Source organism: Triplophysa rosa, linkage group LG9 (assembly GCF_024868665.1).
Source record: "Triplophysa rosa linkage group LG9, Trosa_1v2, whole genome shotgun sequence".
NCBI lineage: Eukaryota > Metazoa > Chordata > Actinopteri > Cypriniformes > Nemacheilidae > Triplophysa > Triplophysa rosa.
In genome coordinates this window covers 9,188,244-9,213,382 of record NC_079898.1, presented here as the reverse complement: position 1 = coordinate 9,213,382, position 25,139 = coordinate 9,188,244, and the positions used below count along the sequence as shown (strand labels likewise).

At 40.5% G+C, this 25,139-nt stretch overlaps 1 protein-coding gene across 5 annotated transcripts in view; it reads right to left on the bottom strand.

The window, feature by feature from the left end:
• The window catches only part of gbf1 (golgi brefeldin A resistant guanine nucleotide exchange factor 1), a 71,336-nt gene that overhangs the window by 31,561 nt on the left and 14,636 nt on the right, over positions 1-25,139 (bottom strand). For all 5 annotated transcript variants that reach the window (XM_057341552.1, XM_057341554.1, XM_057341553.1 and 2 more), the window contains exon 4: positions 1,623-1,754. In XM_057341552.1, the coding sequence (XP_057197535.1) occupies positions 1,623-1,754 (132 nt within the window). The remainder of the gene's footprint in view (positions 1-1,622; positions 1,755-25,139) is intronic.

Here is a 25,139-nt window from a genome sequence, read left to right as displayed (position 1 = left end):
CCTTTACCAGTTTTAGCAGCAATTTACCAGTAAGTAGTAAGGTTCTTGTAAATAGTAAAGTGTAGAAGCCATGTGTTTGTTGGACTTATTACCATAATTTAACTACAAACATAAACTATAGCTAGTATAATAATGAATATAATGAAACTATGGTATGTTTAGTTGCTGTGGTTTTACTAAAGATTATTAATTGGAGTATGGTTCCTATATTTAGAAAATGGTAAATTTGTGGATACTGTGGTTTTAATGCAAATACCATCCCTGCTGAAAAAAAACAATGAATTTTTTAATTAGAATGAGATTTTTAAATTAAATTCCTCTTTGTAGTGTGTTTTGGGTTTTATTCCAATAGGATTTACCATCCCACCAATAGAATCCATCACATACAAGCAAGTATCCATAGTACAATTCCCATTATAACCATTAAATCTATTACATTTTATGTTGTATTTTGGGCAGGGTTCTATTGTTTTTATTTCAACAGGAATACTTCAACTATAGTTACTTCAGTAAAAACATCATTCATTTTCCAAATCGCTTTAAATGATACAGCAGCAGATCAGAAGTTAACACGCACGTGTAGCTCAAGGTGTAGATGCTTACAGTATTTACCGTTTAGCCATTGTGTCGATCATTTTCATGACAATGTTTCTATGATCTTTGACTGATCGTAACCCACAGATGATTACACCACACTTTAACATGTGCCTTTTTCGTCTTTTAATGTTCTATTTGCCTTTTTAGAGCGCTATCAATGGTGTAGCAGCGCCTACGTTTACATTAGTTTAGCGGGGAAGATCCCAGAGTTGCCAGATTTGCGTTAAAAAAATCTGCCAAATGGCCATTCAAAGCTTGCCGGAAAACCACGAGCTTATAAAAACTGAAATACTTGGCAACAGTAAAAGGTCCTGGCAGATCGCAAGCCAGATAAATTGCGCACACAGGAAACCCTGCTGCATAGAAACCATTTTCTACTTTTGGACCTTTTTATAAATGTAGTAAAGAGTACGATATTTGTCTTTCAAATGTAGTGAAGTTAAAGTACAAGTACTCAGAAAAAATAATACTCAAGTAAAGTACAGATACTCAAAAAGTGTACTTAAGTACAGTACTCAGGTAAATTTACTTCGTTACTGTCCACCTCTGAACTTGGATAAAGCAAACAATTTGGTTATAAATGAACCTATGCTGGATTGTTTCAGCCCAAAACGCTGGGTTGTTTCAAGCCATGGCTGGGTCAAATGTGAATATTTTCAGATCAATTTAACTCGGTTGTTCAGTTTGTTCACATTTAACCCAACCTTGGGTCGAAACAACCCATAGGTTTGGGTAAATTATTTCATTAAAATTAGAATTAATTTTGATGTTTTAATGACAGTAATTGGAATGAACTTTTTGCCAAAATACTGAATGTTGACAGTATTTTTATCTAGATTACTATATCTACATCCCCATGTTTGGTCCCTAGATACTGGTTGGGAGCCTCCTCTAATGTACATCTAGACTATTTTTGATCCAATTAAAAGATCATATTTGCCAAGAAAATAAGCAGCACATCTCTAGCAGGCACAGGGTAAAGTACAAGACGACATCTTGAACAAGCAGGCACAATAAAAGCTTACCTATGAGGCCATATGACAAGAACTTGTTGACCGAGGTGAGAGCAAGGCCTGTGATTGGTCCAGTTGTGTCTTCCGAGCGGACCACCTCCAGAAAGGGTCTAAGGAACACGTTGGGCTCCACATCAGAAAGATCTGGAAAGACAAGTCACAAGGTCAAGAGAAAAGCCATGGCTGGTATAAACACATGACAGATGAGACAACAGCTGTTTATCTTGTAGGACAAATTATTCAATTGTTAAGAATACCTTATTAATCAGAATAGTATGTACATGAACAATGATTTCTTAGAGGTGTGTCAGATGATATTATGAAGTTGTGTGCGGATGTGCACAACAAGATGTAATGGAGAGGGAGAGCGGGTTTAACACGGGCTGTTTCTTATTCACCTTGGTCGAGTCGGGTATCTTATTACAACTCTGTTTCCAAAAGCTCTTTTTTAAAGCAGCTGTGTAGGATGTAGGATTTAGCCTTAATGAAAATGACTGAACTGGCTGGGGTGGGTGGGTGGTTGGACACCGAAGGAACAGCTGCTGGGAAAATGAAAGCCTCTCTCTCATCATCGGGATGCACCCATACCACACCGACAGCATAAGAGTAGCCATACTTTCTTTTTTGTTTAAATCGCAGTAACCGATACTAGTATTTTTTGTAATGCTGTAATTTTCAAGATGGTAGTACAGTGTGAACGATTGCTAAAACGCATGCATTACTTAAAAAGCATATCTGCTTTTTCTTACAGACACCGTTCGCCATATAATGGTGTCAATGGTGTCATTATAAACTTGCCGTGTTTTTCCTTGGAAGTTGTTAAAAGATTTGATTTTGAACTCTTTGGCTCTAAATAGGACAAATAAATTGTAGTAGAAAGTACAAAAGTAACAAAAACGCCGCATAAACGTCAACAACACTCCAAGTCACATGATAGCTTAATGTGGGGAGGTTTGCGGTTCACTAAAAAAATCGTACCCCATGTCATAGCTCTCGAATCAAGTATGGCACAAGAGTTTCGGCTTATATTTCAGTCGGTTTGTTACGCAAGGCGTTTTTTACGTTTGTTACGTTTGACTTGAGAACACTTGGGATAAAGCGGACAAGCCACATGGACTGCGAATGGCGATAAACATGTATACACTTACAGTAAGTAAAAAAAATAAGTCTCTTTTTATCTACACATGACATTACGTACCATATAGTAATTTCTAATAAAAAAAGCAGACTCAAAGAAACAAATGCCCAGATGCACAATATGAACACAGGCCTTCAGCTTTGAGTTTATTGATAAGCTCTTATAAGAAATAAGCCCAAGTCCACCACGCATAAAGCCGTAATCTAACAGAGCCAACAAAACACAGCTGCAGCCGAGGATGCAACACACTTCATTATCTACGCCAAGCTCTTTATTTGTGGATGGGAAAGCACCCCGGGCCAATCCACCCGGCTTGGGGAACAGCTCCTCTGAGAGAAGCGGCGAGAGGGGGCGAGGGCCACATAATACAAACCAGGTAAAATAACAATGGAAAAATTAGTGGAGTCACGAAAACCTGCCGCGAGTGTCGATCTGAGGCGCTGCTCCCCATAGCAATACTGAGCGGATTAGGGCTCCCCCGAACAGCTACTTTGACGTAAAAAACAACTTGTGACTTCAAAGCTTGCGACGAGCCTCAGCCAATTTTACAGCGCGCACACATGACCGCTGAGTATTAGCTCGTGATATCTAATATGCCTTCGGCTTGTTTGGAGATAAAATATAAAATGATTTGAAAATTTCCACACTTTGTCTTATCCCCGGCCAGGTTGCTTCTAGACTCGCTTCCAAAAGCAAATCTTTCTTTGGGGGGGACTTGATGTTTTCTTTGTATTCTCGGGGGAGAAAGCCTCGGTCCTACAGTGAAAACGCTTTGACGCTGTTGCGGTATCTGATAACAGGGGTCCCGGGCTTAGCCCGAGTTCATGAAAGAAAAAATCAAGGACGGAGAAAGAATAACAAAAGTTACTTTAAGATCAAGTCGGCGAAAAGTTTGCGAAGCATCGAAAACACAGGACTAAATAACAAACCGTTTCATCAACCTCTGAAACTTTTAAAGGTGGGCTTAGACTATATTACTTTACAGTGGAAAGGGGAGCGTGAATTGTGGGGGGTGATGATGGGAAAGGGATCTCAAATGAATCTGTCAATAGAGGCTAATAAAGTCTTCATCAGAGGCGATCACCCCGTAAGTGCCACCTTCACTGCAGCTAGTCTCTCAGATTGGAGAACTCAATTGTGTTGTATTGATCCGGCCGGCCATCGGCAAGCAGAGGCATTCCATCAGCGGCACACGTCTGTCTCCCTCCCCCCACGTGCGACAATCTTCCTAAATAAAGGCTAAATATGACTCGGTACTTCAGAGCAATCTCCAGGACCACGCAAGGAAATAAAGAAATCGAGGTGTTGGACCATGATGGTGAGACAATCATGGCGTAACCAGGGTGACCTCTGTGCGACATTGCCAAAAATGAAAACGTGATTAAAGTCGGCCACCCATTCATGTTTGCTTCGGCTAAGGGTTTTGAGTCTAGAAGTATGCGAGTGTCCTTGGAGAACAACCTCGGAGAGCAACGACATGGCACGGCTACTAACAATCTCCCTGAAGGTTCAACTACCCCTCTGTATAACTAGCAGAAGAATTGATAGTATAAATGAATGCCACATTGTGATATTTAACGCTACATGATGCAGTGCTGTTAACAGATTTAACAAATACCCCTACTGATGTACTGCAGATAGTGTGTCTACTTTGTTTTTGGATTTGCATGGCGTACACACTCAGACACTGATGGATGGATGGATTGAGTCTGGTTTAACCGCAGACCTGTGCAGCCGAGTGTGTCTTGTACTACAGCAAATAGCCCCAGACCCTCGGCCCCTGGGAGGGCCCAGAGCAAAAGACGCTGCTTCCACACATTACACATGCACATGTATTGGCACTGGTGCAGAAAGGGCTTAAAACAGAGCCCAGTTTAAGCGGTTGAGGGTCTAAACTATCAATGAACAAAGCGCTAGGGCCCGGTTGAGGATAGCGTTGAGAAAGCACATTAAAATTTCTTCAAAAACATATCCGGAGAAGATGAAATGGGTCTTAGAAGGCACAGAACTGGTAGATCACGGATAAATAATTGGCTGAATATAATGCAAATGTTGCTTAACATGGTTATGATTTAAAGGGACAGTTCACCCAAAAATAAAAAATCTGTCTTCATTTACTCACCTTCACGTTGTTCTAAATATGTATCAATTTATTTCTGATGAACACAGAGAAAGATATTTGGAAGAATGCTTGTAACCAAACAGTTACTGGCCCCCACTGACTACCATAGTAGGAAAAATTGCTTTATAAATTTTAACATGGTTCTGTTGAACACAAAAGAAGATATTTTGAAGAATGTTGAAAAGTAAACAATTCTGAGGCACTTTTCACTACCATTATCATTTTTCCTACCATAAAAAAAAGCATTCATCCAAATATCCTTCTCTGTGTTCATCAGAAATAAATTTATACAGATTTGGAACAACTCGAGGGTGAGTAAATGATGACAGAATTTTCATTTTGGGGTGAACTGTCCCTTTAAGGTGGTGGTGTTAATTGAATATACACTAAGGATGGGCAGTATGACTAAATAAACTGTGCAACAATAAAAAGTAGTCAACCAGTAGTTTTTGTTAGCCCATTTATACAGCGGTAGACATATTTGCACAACTATTACTGAAACTAGAGTCACTTTGAGAAATTACCACACAGGTGTGCATATAATCTATTTCTATCTATTTACAGTTTACCAAACATTTTATGATACTACTTTTTCTGTTTTTTATTAAAGTGTAACATACTGTAAAGTAGGCGGTTGTTTTTACACTCATGCCAGAATTTTAGATGTGTTATAGCATCCATCCCCAGAGAGTACACTGTATTGGTGGGTCATTACACGAAGACTTTGAATAGTCTATCTTCTGCATTACCAGGGTAAAAATGCACACAAATGGTCCTGTATCCAGTTTCCCAAACTGTTTGAGATTTCCCCCTGTAGTAAATGTAACCGAGCCACCACAGACACATTAGAATTCCATAAGTGCCACATGTTACACCATGCAAACTAGAAAAGGCAATTTTACACCCGCTTTTATAGACTGTGTGTGTGTGTGTGTGTGTGTGTGTGTGTGTGTGTGTGTGTGTGTGGTGTCATTATTGCGTGTGCGTGGTGTCATTATTGCGTGTGTGTGTGTGTGTGGTGTCATTATTGTGTGTTTGCGTGCGTGCATGTGTGTGTGGTGTCATTATTGTGTGTGTGGTGTCATTATTGTGTGTGTGTGCGTGTGTGTGCGGTGTCATTATTGCGCGTGTGTGTGTGTCATTATTGTGTGTGTGCGTGCGTGCGTGCGTGTGTGCGTGTGTGTGTGCGTGTGTGTGTGTGTGTGCGTGGGAAGGGTAAACCCTACGGTATGGGGACAAAATGTCCTTGTCCTTGTGGGGACATTTTTTTGTCCCGATGAGGAAACAAGCTTATAAATCATACAGACTTTTTCGAAAATCTAAAAGAGCAGACAGTTGTGTGTGACTTTTAGGGTTAGGGGGTGGGTTAGGGGTAGAGAATATGATATACAGTTTGTACAGTATAAAAACCATTGTGTCTATGGAATGTCCCCATAAAACATGGAAACCCAACGTGTGTGTGTGCGTGTGCGTGTGTGTGTGCGTGTGTGCGCGCGTGGTGTCATTATTGTGTGCGCGCGCGTGGTGTCATTATTGTGTGTGCGTGTGTAGTGTCATTATTGTGCGTGTGTGTGGTGTCATTATTGTGTGTGTGCGTGCGTGTGTGGTGTGTGTGTGGTGTCATTATTGTGTGTGCGTGTGCGTGTGTGTGTGTGTGTGTGTGTGTGTGTGTGTGTGTGTGTGTGTGTCATTGCTATTCAGAGCAGCAATGATTAGACTACACCAGCAGTAATGCAAACAGTGGCTGACTCTCAGTACTAGACTTGCTGGGCCTTTGTATTTGCTTAATTTAATCACAAAGGAGTGAATAACTTAATTTGTCAGGCAGCTATGTCACATATTTTAGTCGATTACATGGACCGAGTGCCTTGTGTCAGGCTATAAACAGCTACACTGCCCTTTACTGTTAAGACTTCAATATTACAAAAATAAATGAATGAAATTACTCAAAGAATAGCACACGCCTTCTGTAACTGAGAAATTCAGTACATTAAAAATATGTCCACTTATGGCATCATTCCAATACCTAGCAAGCTTTGCTGTGTATATTAAAAAAAATTCTCAAAATATATTTCTACTAAGCTCAGCGCAGTGATACAAGAGATAAATGTAAAAAAGGCTTTGAATTTGCTTTGCTAGAATCATAAAATGAATTAATGTTATCTTGAGTTTCACAGTCTATTTAGTTGATGCATTAAAAAGAACAAGAGCCACTCATTTATTTCTGCACTTTCTGAATGAATCCAACCGCCCCCGTACACTGTAGTCTGTAAGTTGCCCAATACAGACAAGTACCAAATGAGACTCAATTGAGATACAGTTCACAAGCTCACAGTTAAAATTACCTCCAAACAAAATGACCCCCAGACCACGAGGGTTGCAAACAGGGGCGAGCGAGGGGGGTGGGGAGGTGCAGTTAGGGATCAACCCATGACCAACCCAGCAGCCCAAAACCAAATACTGATGGTTATTGATCTGCTAGAGGAATTAGAGTCGGGCCTTTCCAGCAGCCTGCTTTAATGCTGTAGGAGAGGGACGAACTAACAAGGCCAGCACGGCTAAAACAAACCCAGGGAGACTTCTCATCTCAGGCCCCGACCACAGGCTGATCCATCTGTGGGGAGGAGTTTGACGCATGTCAACGCACCTCTCGTCCGCCCGCGCTCCTCTCTCCTGTCTCTTGAAGAAAATTGGCACTTGTCGAAGAGGGCAATTAGGTTGTAACAATGTTATGGAACTCCATATGGTCGCTCGGTACGACCCGCGCTGGTCTTTTATAAATGCGCAGAACAATGCTCACCACAACCTAAACAGGCAATTTGAAAGCCCCAGAGAAATTAAAACTTTTCCAAGCGCTTCCAAAGTAACTCGTTTTTTCCCCTTACAGCGTGATATCAGAGCAGTATTTCAGCATGAGGGGGATGAAATATTGCTCACATTTATATTGTTGAGCTGCACCTGAATTTTCCACTTAATCAAACACAAAAGGTAGCATTGCAAAGCATAAAATAAAACACATTTAATCCATAAAAAATGGCAGATTCAAAGGTACATGTTTGTATCAGTTTGGGCATCGAACCCATGGCCTTTGAGCTGCTAGCACAGCGCTCAAAAAACAAACATGATCTCTTAAAAACAACTTTACTTCCTCTAAAAAACATGCAAAATGTACAAAACATTGTATTAAAAATAACGTTAATGTTGTGATGCATCAAGCATCTGGCTCTTCAAGATCAAAGCTTTTTACCATTATGTAAACTAATAAACAATGGTCTGCCAATGTGCTCCAACGTTGAACTTCTCTTCACCCAGCAAAAAGCACGACGAGCAGCGTGTTTTTTATGTGAGGCATGAGAAAGTGACAGCACAGCACTACCTTCACTTCACAAAGATAAACAACTGGCCTGTTTAGCTAGCCCTCAACCATAATCCCAGCCTCTCCTGCACCTCATCACTCTCTCCCGCTCTCTAGGAGCGGCCCAGGCTTTGTTTGCTGCACCTTGAGGCTGATAATAAAAAAAGTGCCGAAGAGATTTTGAGTGACAAAAGCAAACAAATAAACAGCAGGGTTGAGGGCGACCTTTGACCTAAGGGGCTTTGTTCAAATCGCCCTGCAGTCATTTCGAGCAGATTCAAACGCTGCTGGGTTTGACAGGGGTGAAATGCTGCGAGTGTGAGAATGAGTATAAAAAGTAAAAGAGAGAACGATGCTTAATGTGTTTTTTTATTTAACTGCACAATTTCTTCTTTTTACCTGTATGTGCTGATAAACAAACTATCAGAAGCTGACTCTTTATCTTTTACATTTGGCTTCGCTACATTTTGTTTTGATCAGCTTGTTTATTTCTTTTGCAACCAGCTAAACATCAGTTCAGCTTCTAAATTGGTTGACTGAAAACATATGAGATTAGATTATGGTTTGAACGAACATCAAAAAGAATTGTTGGATAATTTGAGATTCAGCACTTGCCAATTACAGAGCAGTTAAAACAATGTTTATCACCATTATAACAGTTGACTACTTTTTAAACGTCAAAATCATCTGATATCTTTAAAATCATCAAATAAAAAAACTAAGAGCAACTTTAGCAAAAAAATTATTTCTGACGGAAACATTTTCATGTGGAAACGTGAATTTTCTATAAAGCTGCTTTAAACATCTACTGTGAAAAGTTGCTACACAATTAAATGTGAACTTGCTCAGGGCTCCAGACGAACTTTTTTTACTAGGAGCACTGTAGCCCCTGACTGAAATATTTAGGAGCGCAGGCAGAAAATTCAGGGGAACACCTTCAATCAGCCTGCAATGCAATTATTGAAATTTACTTTGATAATAAATAGACTTAACTCACAGAAATTACGATGTGCAGTTTTATTTTCATTTCAGAGGGATATGACATTACTCAATACCAGGCTCATACGGAATCCGCAGACTTTTTTGTTAATTCTGTTCCAAAATATTGGAAAAATTGCAGAATTCAATGGAACAGTTTTAAATGCGTTTACATTTGTACAGAAATGGTAAATGAGCTGAGCCTTGACCGACTCAAAGACGGCGAGAAACATCACGTCAAAAATAGACAAGGTGCGTATCTTTAGCGAGGCGGCGCGGAGAGCCACTTTTGGGACGCTTTGCTGCTGCGCGGCTGGTATAAACAAAAGCATTGAATAGAGTGGTCGCGATCAGCTCCCTTTAAATGATGGGTAACCCAGCAGCGCATGGAGCGCAGCTCCAGACGATCTCCTTCTCACACACAAAGGCCTACACTGGTGGGCTCGCGATCTACTCGGCTTTTCACATAAGATATAACAACCAGAAAAAAATCCAGTAGTTGTAAAAATACTAGTAGAGTAGTTGTAAAAATTGCTGTCTGGAGCCCTGTTGTTTTTAATATATATTTTAATATTTTTTAAATCTTACCTCAATACTAGATGCAAATGTGTGCTTATCAAGTACTTCTGGGGAAATACATAAAACCAACAAGAAGGACCCTATCCAAAAAACATGCATTCACAAACCATGACTTCATTAGTGGCCATTCCCTGCCTGGCTTGCACCTGTTATCCTGCAAATAAAATGTATTTTGTATGCTGCATACTTTGAACAGAAGCCACATTATTCCGGCTGACCACAGAGCAGAGCGGAGCTGGCCGCTGAAGAGCGGGTCTGGCTGTACAGTAATGCGTTTCACAGCTTGCTGTCTGCTCATGATGGATGGACTCCTGCTCCAAAATACGTTACGCTCAATCACCTTATAAATAACGGATGTTTTATCATGCTGAATTAAAACATTTGAGAGATGGCAAGCGTACGGATTCCAGTTCCGCTGTGCGTGAGCGCGTCTCCGCCGGACGCTTCCTGAGGAATGTGCTGCTGAAGGTTTCTTCCTGTGCTCTGCGATGGGAAGTCTTTGGGATGCCTGCGAGTGCATCCTAGCAGAAGTTGATTTAGTGACGTGCTGGCAACATGATGTGGCGTAATGTTTCAATGGCAATAAATTAACAATGCACATTTTACAAGGGTTGGTTCACCCAAAAATTAAAATTCTGTCATCATTTACTCACCCTCTTGTCAAGTCAAACCTGTTTAAACTTATTTGTTCTGCTTAATACAAAGGAAGATATCTGGAAGAATATTTCCCCTACTATGGCAGTATATGAGGAATGAGATCTGTTTGGTTATCGACATTCTTCCAAATATCTTCTTTTGTGTTCAGAAGAACAAAGACATTTATACAGGTTTGGAACAACCTGAGGGTGAGTAGTATCCCTTTAATTTACTCATGTTGACCCAACCCAATATACCACTTTTCTCCAGTGGGACACAAAATGTTAGGCCTAGTGTTAGTGACCATAAAATCATGTGAAAACTTCCTGGTATCATGAGAGTGAGCAAAATGATGTTTTGTTGAAACAAATTCATTAACTAGTAGCGCTGACAGCTCGTTGATGAGACCAGCATTTAAAACGGCTACATGATCGCTGGAGTCATCCACAGACAAGACGTTCTCTTCCCGATAACTATTTCACACCACATACGTTCTCCTATCCAGTCAGATTCAACCCTATCGTTTTCATGCCGATATAGAGGAGTGCTTCAGTCCGCCACTCAGTGGACACTGTGTGTCCTTCAGCTGGAACAGCCCCAAATTAGCACCTCTAGTTAGAGGAAAAACAAACAGGCAACGCAAGACCCTGTTTCCGCTCCTTTCCTTTGAGCGAGTACCCTTGTGGAGTCTCGAGCGAGGGCACGGGGGCCTGCGGGGGGCTGGCTGGCGTACACTGAGAGGTTAAGCCTGGGAGAGCGGTCAGCTCGGCAGGATAAATCGGCACACATGCTCTGGCTCGGAGCACATTTCACAGCACTCCTGGTGAGTACCATCATCCGCAACTGCACAGAAAAGAACGAAAGAGAGAGAGCGAGAAAAGAAGCGAGCGAGAAAAGAAGCGAGCAAGAAAAGAAAAAAGCGAGGTGACGAGAGGGAGAAAAAATTCTGGGCCTTATTTGTTTCACCTGCTGTGTTCCTTCAGCTCCACACTAATGGCATTCCCATGGGGTGCGAGGGCATATCCCACAAGCACGCACTGTAGATTTAAACAACAGGACTGAGCTACTGTGTTAGCAAGACACGATAGCCACAGACACCGAGGCGCATACTAAAACAAACCCGGCCTACAATTACTGTAGACTGCTGTTTGAGTCAGCGCTGGGAAAAAAGGGAAGAGAATGCAACATGCTTGAAAGGTGCATTACTGGATTCAGGCAATTGACTGTCCTGGGATGTGACATGCTTGTACTGGCTAACAAAGCTCAAAAAAATGTGTATAAACATTTATTCACCCTTATGTCTTTAAAAATATGTATGTGACTTTCTTCTGTGGAACTCAAAAGAAGATATTTTGAGAAATGTCTTTGTGGTTTGTGTCCATACAATGGAAGGCAATGGGGTCCAATGTTGTTTGGTTGGTTTTTCAAAATATCTTCTTTTGGGTTCTGCAGAAGAATTTATGTCATACAGGTTTGGAATGACATGAGAGTGAGTAAATGATGAAAGAATTTTCATTTTCTATGAACTATCCCCAACTAGCATTTCACAAAAAACTCAAACAACACTACTATGCCTAACACACGTTAGAAGTAGATGTTGGCTTGTGGCGAACTATGGGATAGAGTCAGTGTTTATCTAAAGGAGCCTGACATTGGCTTGTGTCCAGTTGTGAACTTTCAGCAGTACAAGACAACATCTGATTAATCTCCCGGGTGCTGAGCTTTCTCTTGGGTCCTTCAGTTTAAGAGAAGCCAGCTGTGTTGCTGCTACTGCACGCTGTCTGGATACTACCACCACAAGCCAGAGAGCAAAGAATCCATCATCTAATCGACAATCAGCATACAGATGAAACCTGAAATTTCAATTAGATTTTTAAAAATGATTATCAAAGTTCCACCTACATGTGCACCACAGGTCAATATCACAAAAGTCTTTAAATATAAAATCAACTGATGTAATGTGAATGCTTCCTCCCCAGAGATGGCCTCCATCTCCATCCACACTCCTGCTTAACACCAAACTCCTCATTTACATTTACCATTCAGCGAAGTCTTAATCAGTATTAAGTATCAGCCCGGGCTGTATTTATAAGTGATGCTGTGTTTCCAGCCTCCATGCACTGACAGCAAATCCTGCGTGTGTTTTATAAAGCGCGGCGGTTAGATGGGCTGGATTAGGCTCAATTCACCTAATGACTATATTATGAGCCGGTGCATTAAGGAGGATTAATCTTAATCTGAGTTGTTTCGGTTTGCTGCGAGTGAGAGAGAGTGAATGAGAGGGCAGAGGGCCTTGTGAGGAACAGCCCAAACAGTGCAGAAGAGCATTAATGAAGAGCTCTGTGTGGATTCTCACGTGTGCGAGTCAATGAGCGCGTTTACATGTTAGGGGATGCTGGTCTGTGTCGTGGATCACATGATTTCAGTTGCCCTTGTTGTTTGTATGGTGTAAGCCATTGTTTAGTCATTTACATAAAGTAAACACCGACTGACCTGCCCACAGTGGTTCTCAAAGTGGAAGCCATGATCTAGGGCACCACAGCTTTTGTGGTATTTAACGAAATATAGAAATTCATCATAAATTTTATGTACTCAAACATCAGAAAAATAAGGCCACCAACCAAAAGAATTGATGTTCCAGAATTGTGTAACTGAATATGTTTTTGGTTTACTTAAGTCTTCTACAGCAGCAGACTGAGGAGGATGTTCATCAGCATGAAAGACCCCAGAGAGCACACAACAGTTTCAGCAACAATTAACTTATACTTCATGTATACAAAATGGCATTGCTTTCTATACATTTATATTAACAATGAGCTTTACTAATAAAATTGTGTTTCAATTAGCATGTACTTGTGTTTTGCTTTGGTACCGAAATTGGTACCGAGAACCGTGGAATTTTACTGGTATTGGTACCGACTACTGAAATTTTGGTACCGTGACAACACTACCCCAAGTTGTTCCAAATCTGTATACATTTCTTTGTTGTGATGAACACAGAAAAAGAATAGAAGAATGCTTGTAACCAAACTGTTCTTGGCCACCATTGAATACCATAGTAGGAAAAAGAATGTAGGAAAGCAAACAGTTCCAGGTCACGTTTGACTACCATTTGGTCAAATGTGTGTCAAATATAAATGTAAACCTATTTTCAAATTTTGATCTATATTTGTAAAGTTCCCAACAAGGTTTCCCAAAATTGAACAATATATTCAACTACAAAGCAGAGTAATTTTAACACTGGAAAAACACAATGAGTGTAACAATGGTCCACCGACATCAGAAGAACTGCTCATGTCAGTGCCAAAAACTCTCTCCATGGTAACAGCTGGTGACTTTGGACAACACAGGCTCGGGGACAACATTTCTGTGCAGTGATAGCATAAGGTCCCCACAGTGGGCAAACATTAAAGCCTATCGGGTGTACTCCCGGCGGGACATTGAAATGCTACGCCGAGAGTGTCGGGCAATGCCCTGCACAGCTTAGCAGACCAAGGCGACAACTGTCATAAATGACTCCCTTGTGGGTCTGCATGTCTGCGATACTGTAACCGGCCCTGCATGGAAAGAGGGTGAGAGAGCACGACGTGATGATCAACTACGCCCGGTTCAACTCCTGCGACGATCAAAAGCAGACAGGTACGAAGGCGCACACACAAAATGCTCGGACGGCGGTTACGGGTGCGCGTGACTTCAAGAACGTGTGCGGCCTCTTAGTTTCCATTCGTGGGCTGAGAGTTTGAAGAGCAAAAGCACTCCAGCCAAATTCCCATCCCATCTCAACGTTTTCTAGTGATGTCTAAAGTGCACTTCCCTGGGGTTTGCTGTTTGTCATAAAACATCTCTCAGCACATAATTTACCCCAAACCGGAGAGGCAAAAAAGAAATACAAACACAATTTACAGAAGTGGTGGAAGACCAGAATACTGCAGCCGTTTGCCAGGAGAGCTGTAATTTTAAACCGGCCGGCGTTAAGTGGTTCTTCCACCATACTGTGTGGTAATGTGGGACAGCTGAGCGCATGGGCCCAAGGCCAGTGAGTGCATTATCTTTATGAATTCATGACAAAATTCTTCTTAGATAGCAACAGCAAGATAGGTGTTTGTAAACATTCAAGCTCTGTTTTCACATGAGAACAAATGGAGATCTCGCCGCAACGTCTCCGTATTGCGCAAGCAATCGTGCATGTTTTTTGCAGGTTTTTCTATTTGTAAAACACGCAAAAAATGAAAATGATACAGCACAACAACCAGCAAAAAGAAACTATGAAAAAGTTTCAATTTCTCTAAATTAATTACAATTGATTAAATTAAAGCGCAAGAAATAAAGTCTGCTCCATGCTAATTTAATAGACAAGTATGTTGTAAAAGTATGCGCCATGAATCCACATGCCAGCAATGCTCTGAAGATTTCCGACTAAATTTGACACAATGTTGCTTACATTACAGGCTTTGCTAGGCTTAGTTTGTAAGTGCATAATTGAGACCCTCATTCCCTTTCGCGCTTGTCAACCACCCCAGTTTTGTAGCCAGTGCAAAGATAAAAGGATGACATTAATATAGCTTTGTTAATTGCACAATGACAACTTGGTGTAGAGTATCGTAATCTGTCTTTCATTTATTTCCTCTATGGATTAAATATTCAAAAGATATGAGAATTTGTATATTTATGGCATTTTTGTGACCGAATACTTTCCCATAAATCAGGTTTTGCAGTCTGTTGCGTCTCCATCTCGGCCCGTTCGTTCTGCACACACAAGGCTGCGCCTATCCAATCCGACTGGCATCACTGCCGTGGAATGCTGAAGTCCACATTTTTCCCATTCAGCAAGGAAAAACGGCCTTTCAAAACCATTCAGCTAGAAATGTTGCTTTGTTTTTATTTTCAACGGAACTTCCTGGAACCTATTATGAAGCTGTCAGGGATGTATATTTAGCTATGGCAACAGTGGGCCTCCTCGCCCACTTGCGCCAATGGTCATGTCACCTCTGATAAACAGAAAAACAATTGGCTATTCCCTTTGTCACCTTAAAAGAAAATGGCGTAAAGCGAGCTGAGGTAGAGATGGCCAATCATAAGTAGAAGATCTGTAGCTTAGATTCAATGAATGCAGTGGGATGGAATCATTTACTTGTTGCACCCATATCAACATAAGAGAAAGTTCTTAATTTTTCATCATCTAACGATTTGATAAAACTAGTCTAGCCAACCATTATCGAATAAAATCTCTAATAAGCCCTTATGAGATCTGTTGCAATTAGATTGAGTTATTCTGAAATCAGAGTTAAAATTTGAAACATTAAGATTTACTGGCAACTAGAAGTTTTCCCTACAAAAAATCTACAGCAACTGAGAAATGTGGGATCTTTTCTACATTTTTCAGCGCATCGATGACCTTTAAGGGATAGTCCACCCAAAAATGAAAATTCTGTCATCATTTACTCACCCTCAGGTCGTTCCAAACCTGTATAAATTTCTCTGTTCTGCTGAACACAAAGGAAAATATTTGTTAGAATGTCAGTAACCAAACAGATCTCATCCTCCATTTTCATTGTCAAAGTAGGGAAAATAAATACTATGGGAGTCAATGGGGGATGAGATATGTTAGGTAACTGCAGTGTTTCCCATTCATTGACGAGACTATGGTGGCCTGCCATAGTCTATTTTGTTCCACCACAGTCTTAAAACGAGCCAAAATTTGTTTCGTATTCTGCTCCGTTGTTTCGTTGTTGAGCCATTGTTCACAGCTAGACGAAATGCGCCCCCCTGTCTGTTGCTTCAGCGCAATGTTCGCAGCACACACACAAACACATACTGTACATACGAACGCAAGCTTCCGCGGTTGAAATGCAGACACGCGAATTGGCCAGAATTTAAGACTTCGCCTAGCCATACTGAATACAACAGTGTTTTTGTACCTCCGCATTACACAGGCTGTTTCAGCAATTAAAATTATTCAAATTTCGTTTCGTTTCTTAATTAAGTTATTTTCTAAACAAAATTGGAGTATTTTTTTGTTTGTGGCTCGGGTGCAGAATGCATAGTTTGATTGCCAACTGTGCTGGAGCACGAATTTGAATTAATAATGTGAATGACACAGTTTAAACTGTTAAAATAGTTAAAATAGTTTAGAATAAATAAATAGTTAAAATAGTTTAGAATTATAAATAGTTAACATAGTATTAAAACAGTTTAGTTTTGTTTTTAATGGTAAATTATATTTTGTTTCGTTTCTTTATTAGGTTAGTTTAGAAAAATGTTCAGAGTAGCAGATTTTTGTTTGTTGCTCAGGCACAGAACGCAGTTTGATTGCCAACCGCACCAATTTTAATGATTTGAATGCATGAAGGGCATGAATCTGCTTAAATTCCTCCTTTAGCTTCGGCTGTTGCTGTAAGAAAAAAATATATATGGGTGCGCGCCACACGATTACATGCTGCCCTGTGTTACCGTGTCCCAAACTTGTCAACATATTTGGTATGTCGGACATCAAGCAGCGCTGCTCAGACCGATCGGCATGTACCGCAGTAGAAAGTGTCTATCATTAATTGCTCTCGTGTTACTTTGATATAAACTGACAGGTCTGCGCAACGCGCGCATAAAGTTGAAAACATAATAAATCACAAACTTAACATTACTATGTAGTGCAGAGAGAGTGTGCGCTTTTCTTACGGTTTAACTCTAAACAGTCGCCGCATCAAAATAATGTATGCATGTTCTGGTCCGGATAGTAAAGTGATAATGGGACAATGGCACTGTGAAAAAGGCCCGATGACCAGCCCGCGTTTTAACTGTGACTTGAAAACTGGTTCGAAGGCCGGCCCTAGGAACTTAAATTTGTCGGGTCCCGTCGGGCTCGGCCTGAAATGCAGTACTCTACTTCAAGCATCAAAAATGTTGTTGTCATGACATAAAATTACTCATATCAGATACATTTTGGTCATATATACTGTATTTGGGATTTCTAGTAAAAATGTATAATTCATTTATTGTTTTATTTAGCAAACATTGGAAAATGATTTACCATGTTATTACCACTGGTTCTTAATATATGGTAATAAATAAATTAGTTCAACTGTTAAACACTTTTTTGCTTCATTTTTTGATGGATCATGCTCTACATGTTTTGACTGTTTGTGCCCTATTATCACCATTTATACCTATGGAGCCAAAGATTAAATTACTACTATAGCTATTGTATTCTTTATTGATTGAGTCACGTAATTCTGCTCTTAAAATGCACCAGATTGCAGCCTTTACCTTTAAAATATGCAACATTTTCTTACGGGGGAGCATGCCTCTGGACCCCCCTAGAGGAAAATACATTTAGCCCCCAGTCTCACAAAAGTCTGTGGGAAACACTGTACTGACATTCTTCCAAATATCTGTATTTAGTAGAACAAAGAAATTTATACAGGTTTGGATGGAACAATCTGAGGGTGAGTACATGACAGAATTTTCTTTTTTGGTGAACTATCCCTTTAATCCTGCCAAAAAGATAAGTGTAGTTTGTTGGCTTGCTATATTGAGGCCAGACCTATATATCTCTGCTGTTGAGTTTGATGGAATCTGTGCCTTGAGCCAAGGATTAGCCCTACCTAAACTTGACTAAATGGTAACAGAGTAACCTACAGGTTCAGAAGTTCATCCCACTGTGACCTCACCCTCCACAACCCTCAGCCAAAATAAAAAAAACTCAAGACACACGGTGACATAAACAGTGACATGTCCCCAGGTTGGTCAGAAATTCAGGGTCAAGATTTCATCACTCGCAACTGCTGCCAGTTTAACAGGATTTTTTATTGTTTAAAACCAACACTGGCTTGTGTGCATAACTGAAATGGCTAAAGTCTGCCTTGTACATTCTAGAGTACATCAATGAGGGGGAGCGACGTGACAGTCACGCGTCAGTCAAATCATGATGGCTGACAGATTGGAGACAAACACTATGAAGTACACAGAGAAACTGCGAGATGATTTTTGCAATTTTCATTCATCCCAATGAATTTGTTTGCTATTACAATAATATATAAAATGACAATTTATTATATAACATGAAGACTAAATGAAGAAGATTGTAAGGTAAAATTGTTACAATTTGTGACATTGACCATGTTAACGCAATTGAAAAAAAGGTCATATTCCCTTGCTTTGAAAATTCTTAAAAATGTGGATAATAAGTTTTACACCTTTTTCCTTATATTGCTATGCTAATATTATTTTGCATTACATATTTGTATTACCAATATAAACTGCATATATTCCAAAAGCTAATAAAAGAAAAGCATTTTAGTAGAAATATTGCCCATCAGAACTTGCAATGCCAGGTCAAGATCCTTAAATGCTGTTAAGTCTTCTCTGTAAGTGGAAGCTGAATTGCAAAGCCTGGATATCACCATGCAAGGCAGTAAAATAAGAACAAGGGCGTGGGGAGGGCTGTTGGCACGGCGGCACACCGGCAGGTCTATTTTGCTTTCAGAGCACTCATCACCAGCTTGTTGTCCTGGGTTGTTAGCATGTCCCCCGGTCAGCTGTGGGGGTCTGCGCCCGAGCCTCAGTCTCCTGTCCCTGTCAGCATGACGGCTTTTGTTAAATTTTGTAATCGGCGGCGCTGATCTGAATCTATTTAAGAAAGCCTCGTCAACAGGTTTAAAAGACCGGCCGCACATGTCACCTCTTTCTATCCAATATTTATGCAGCCACCCCCCTCACCGCGAACGGCTGACAGTTGTTTAATCATCTGAGACCGTCTGTTTCTCCCCCGCGCCCCTGATGCCGACAAGAAAGTTCTGACCCGTGTCACCTTTACGACTCGCTCTGCTCCAAACTCAGCTGCCGCCCTAAAATAGAAGCTGTTTTTTTTTTAATGCCAGACCGCTTGAATGTTATTGACATTGCCAGCGTTCTGTTCTTTGCCGACAGCGGGCAGCGGGATTAAGGACTTTAATCGTACGGTTGAGCTTTGTCACAGCGGTTCAATGAAGAGTAATTGAGAGTGATGGGCGTCATTGGACGGCGTCAACGGCGGGCGGCGGCAACACACGGACTCGGGCGCAGACACTGAAATATTTTCAAAACATCTTGTACATTTTACTACAAGTCTTTTTTAAAATACTAAAGCCTAAACATGAGGAGACATCCAACCGCTGCCCTTCAGATTAAGACCGCAGTCATTTTCATTAGGTGAGGTAAATAAGAAGAGGTATCTGAAATGATTGACAGCCACAGCTTGTCAGAGGAGAAACCAGAGGCTAAGAATCTCAGCGTGAACTGCGGACCTGGGCTATCTGTCTAGAATTTTTTTTTTTATAAAACACATTTATGAATAGAGTACCGCAGAGATTACATATTTTTGTAATCGACCGAAGGCCTATGCATTTTTCCCATAGACTTTTGGAAGATTGCAAAAAATAAGATCTGGGATTAACAAAGGTTTATGATGTTTACAAGTTTTGTCAATCAAGATAATCTTTACAAATGAACTCAACTCTTTTAATGAACTGCTTTTAAGACACAAAATCACAAGCGGGTTATAACTGCAGTGTCCAAGATTAAAAAATGAAAATATTTAGAGGTTTTTTAACCGCAGATTTTGTTTCACTTGACTTTTTTCTTTCACTTCTGGGGTTTGCATTCAAAAATACGTCATGTCTGCGGTACTCTATTTCGATGAGTGCAGAGAAGAGCAACTTCCTGTTTTAAATGATACTTTTATTAATGGATAAATTTCACAATATTAAGCTTTAGTCTGATTGTATAATATCACTTTACAACATAATTGTTCATAATGATTCTAGTAGTTTAAATAAGCAAATTGTAATCCCGTCTGGTGCCACTAGTCGTGCATAAACTTAAATTACACAGACTGTGTACACACTGCTAACTTTAAGTGAATAAAGAGTAAATAATCCAAATTTTCATTCATGTGTGTATTAAATACAAAAGTCACTCCTAACCTCAACATCCCAACAGTTTAACCTGTTTGGAAATTTTGCCTAAAATAACCATTTTAGGTGAAGTAGTATTACATTCAAGCAATGCGGCATTGCGGTTTTGTTTAGGGGTATCTACATTGAGCGGGACAGACTCAAAATTTGTTAAGTCAATACATGCATGCTGTCAGCGACCAAAAGAGTGACCTGACCGTTTCGTTTGGTTTGGTTCTGTACACACTATGCAGATACAATGTACACACAGTTGTCACTACCAGAAATTAGGAATTTGGTTACAGAATGCGGTTGTCACTAGCATAAATAACCAAACTCTGTGTGTACAGAATGGGCTAAAATCCTCAAAAGTAGATTGACAGATGCATTTAGCTGCCATGTGCATGTGGGTAAAGAGTGTTTGAGCAGTTTTGAATAACATACATTAACCTGTTCCCTTAGACCACAGTTTACGCTTTATCCAAATACAAACTTCACTTTACAATTCAACGCTTCCATGAAATTCTGCTAAATAAATGATGCTAAAACAACATTGTCAACATTCTCTATGAAATCCCATCCACCCATAAAAATATGGCTTTCGTGGGTGACTTTGAGGGAATATGTTTGTCCTTTGGCATGGCAAAATTTTATTTGCCAATAAGCCTATCAATCTGTGTGTGTGTGTGTGCGTGCGTGCGTGCGTGTGTGTGTGCGTGTGTGTAGAGCAAGACAAGACAGTCGGACTTGAATGCACACACGATGCCTATTTAATTAGATATGTGTATTAGAATGTTCGTGGTCACAGGGTCCTTATGGGGCATGAAATAACAAGCAGCTGTGTACGGGGTGTGTGTGTGTGTGTGTGTGCGTGTGCGTGTGCGTGTGTGTGTGTGTGTGTGTGTGTGTGTGCGTGCATGCGTGCGTGCGTGTGCGCATGTGTGTGGAAAGGTTTATTAGCTCAGTCCATAAAGGCAGTCTGGGATTCACACAGGGACGCCCTAGGCTTAGGATCTGAACGCCACACAAGCAAGGCGCTGCATGTGAAATACTAATATTGGCCCTTATTTCTGCAAACCCCCCATCCCAGACCATTCCCCCTCTACCAGGGCTTAGTGTACTGCTGGTCTGCTGTGTGCTTTGATTTCTCCAGCCTGACAGCCCTGCAAAAAGAGAAGCCTCTTAACATCACAGGTCTCTCCATTGTCAATAAAATTTGAGAATTCTCCACTCTCGCTCTAACGTTACGTTCAACCTTTGTCCTCCAAGAAATCAGACACCATTATCGTACGCTATTCCTCTTTCGGCACAGCACGCAGTCAGTGAACGTCTGATCTCTCTACACCTAGCAAAGGTGACTTTAAAAACACAAAATAGAAATAAATGTAGGCATAATAAAACCATCTTGTACTTTATGAAACAAATTAAACTTATAGTTTACACTTACATTTTTGCATTTGGCAGACGCTTTTATCCAAAGCGTCTTACATTGCATTGGATTATACATTTGTTTCTGACTATGTGCAATCCCCTGGGATCAAACCCAAGACCTTGGCATTGCTAACGCCATGCTCTAACCATGTTTGCTCCCCCCGCTCCACCGCTCAGTCGCATCATACCGCTCCGCTCAATTCCGCTCCCCACTCAGCTAAAATTTCATCCCGCTACGGTGAAATCGCTCCTCGCTCAAATAAAAAATTCCTCTGCATGCCTAACACCTGCCGTTTCAACCGAAGCCTTACCCCTCGTTTACACCGCATGCATCTGCGGCACGTTACGGCTCCGACGCGGCTAGCGGAACTGATCGCGGTCATTCTAGTCTATGCTTCAGCTGTGATCAGTGCCTCGATCCTCTTCAGGGGAAGCTGGAATTCAAAATACGTGTTCAGTGCTTCACGTGAACCTATGTGCATCACGCATCATGTCAAAATATGTGCCTGCTGTAGACGAGTCGAAAGGGTTTATGATAAAAGAGATGCTCGCGTTCAGAAGACACTGCGTTAACACTTAACTCTGATTACACATGAGACTAAGCAAGTATCTAGCAAAAGCGAGTGTCTCTTTTATTAAAAACCCTTTCGATGCATTTGCAGCAGGTACGTATTTTGACATGATGCGACACACACATGACAGGCTAAATACATGTTTTGCCGAGATTCGCATTACTGCTTCCCCTGAAGAAAAGTCATGGATCGCCACTGCTATGCTTGTGTTTACACCAGACATCTCTCCTTCACAACGAACAATTTTTGAAGTGTAGGCTGACAGTTTTGTTAATTGTTGAAGGCACAGGTGAATTCTGGGTGGATTTGTGCATGCCCTAGACTCGTGGTGTGAGCAGAATCAGAGCGGAACCGGAGCGAGACAGAACGATCGTTCCGGCCTTTGGATAAAAACCCACTCGGACTATATTTCGCGTACTCCGCTCACATGCTCTGAACCAGACAGATTTTGCCCCCCCATTGACTACCATAGTAGGGGAAAAAATGGTACTCAAAAGTGACCCTAAACTGTTTGCTGTCCTACATTCTTCAAAATATATTTTGTGTTCAACAGAACAAAAATAATGATAAAGTAATTTTTCCTACAATGGGAGTCAATGGGGGGCAAAATCTGTCTGGTTATAAGCATTCTTCCAAATATATTTCTCTGTGTTCATCAGAACAAAGAAATTTATTAAGATAAACAACTCGAAGGTGAGTAAATGATGACAGATTTTTCATTTTTGGGTGAAGTATCCCTTTAAGATACATGACAGAAGCACATGCGCACCTTGGTCAGAGCAGCATAAATTCGATTAAGGTGTTTACATGCCTTCATATTGCGAACCGGCTATAAAACCGGCTATATGCTACTTCAATTATGCTTACTGCGATTATGAGCTTTTTTATATAAATCGAATTATTGCATTTACAAATGTAATTGCAATTTTGCCAAAATCCTATTAGAATCGCATTATGAGGGTTCATGTAAACGTAGTCACTGTGATTAAACATTACACATGATGGCTTTTTTCCTAAAATGCCACAGCTAAAAATATTGTGAAAATATTAACTCAATATATAACATGATATAGACGTTTTATCGGACACACCTGAAGTTAACTTCTGGACTGTGTTTGGTTATCGGTCTGGGGTGCGTTTCCCAAAAGCATAGTTAAACAACTGTGGTCGCAAGTTCCGTCTTTTCAGCATAGTTCAACAATTCAAGAGACTTGATATTTAACTGATTTAGACCACTGTCTGACTTCATACTTGACTTAAAGCTCAATAAACGGAACCAACATATGGTTTAATTCTTAGTCTTAACTTGGCACCTTACTGGCTTACAGGGATTCAAGAGGACACAAAAGCAAGTCTACTGGACCTTGTATGTTATGACAAGAATGCAAACTGCCTTTCTTCAAAATGACTGATCAGATATGATCCCGTGGTGGTTCGAGACAGCACCAAAACAGCAGATAAAAACAACCCAGAAAAAACGGCAACTGAGTCATTCACCCTTTGCTAAATTTACCCCAGCCTTGTGCTGGTTAAAGATAGCACCAGCCTGAACTGCACAATGAACGCCGGCACTTGGCGCTTCCAAAAACTACACATACCTGGTTATTTTGTCAATCCTGGAAAGACAGACTCTCCCATCAACATGTCAGCACGCTATGATGTGGGTTGTTTTTAGAGTGGACCCTCATCAGCGTTGAGGGATGAAGGCAGAGGTGTTGAAACTGCCCGAACCCACCTTAATACCCCTTGCTTTATGAATGTCCTCAGCAGTTATATGAGGCCAATGCCCTCTCCTTCTGTGGTAACAGCGTGTGCAGGCATCTGCCACAAGTCTTCCGACCCTGAACCAATTACCACCTCATACGAATATGCTTAACAGAACATTAAAGAGCAATCCAACACATCTGCACAGAAATCCTAAATCCTTCTGCTTAGGGGTGTAACAATATATCAAAATATCGTATATCGCAGTACAAAAACATTAAGATATGTATCGTAGAGCTATATAGATATGTATCGTAGACTATGGCAATACAGGGCTTCAGACAAAAAAATCAGTTAAGGAGCCATTGGCTCCTATAGGGGAAAAAGCAGGCGCCAAATTATTTTTTTAAGAGCCACATAACATGAACTTTTTTTAATCACATACTTTTAGTTATCCTGTTGTGTGTAAATCTTCCCTCTCATAGGTTTTGCACACAAAGTTTTTCTTTCAAGTTGTTTTCCCTCATAAGCAGGGTCATACGGAATCTGCAGACTTTTTTGTTAATTCCACCCTAAAATTTGGGAAAAATCTGCAGAATTCCACAGAATAGTTTTAAATGTGCCTGTCTACGCATTTAAAGGCAGATAACAGCAGATTTGGTTCTGCTTACTTAAAAAGTGGCAGAGATGTGTTATTGGTTGATGCTAAGACTGATTAAACTCTGAATACACCTGACCAAATTCCTCTGAATTCATTTGAACCAACAGAAAAGGTGCATGTCAAACCATATTTATATAGTATACTGTAAGAAAAAGTCGGCTATATATTTTATTTTATTATTAAGAAAGGGCTTGTTACATTATTATGTTGATTTTAGTTTGTAATAATGACACTTTTCTGCATGTTTACAACACAACTTAAGGATAACTTCAAATAAAACTTAGCGAGGAATTCACCTGTCGTTCATTCTTGCTGTGAACGGATTTGAAATGATACAGTGGTGTCTTATAACAAATACGTTACCTGAACTTCTCCGCGATTAGTTTTAAACGTCTCAAATATCACATTGTTCATCCTCAGGCTCATT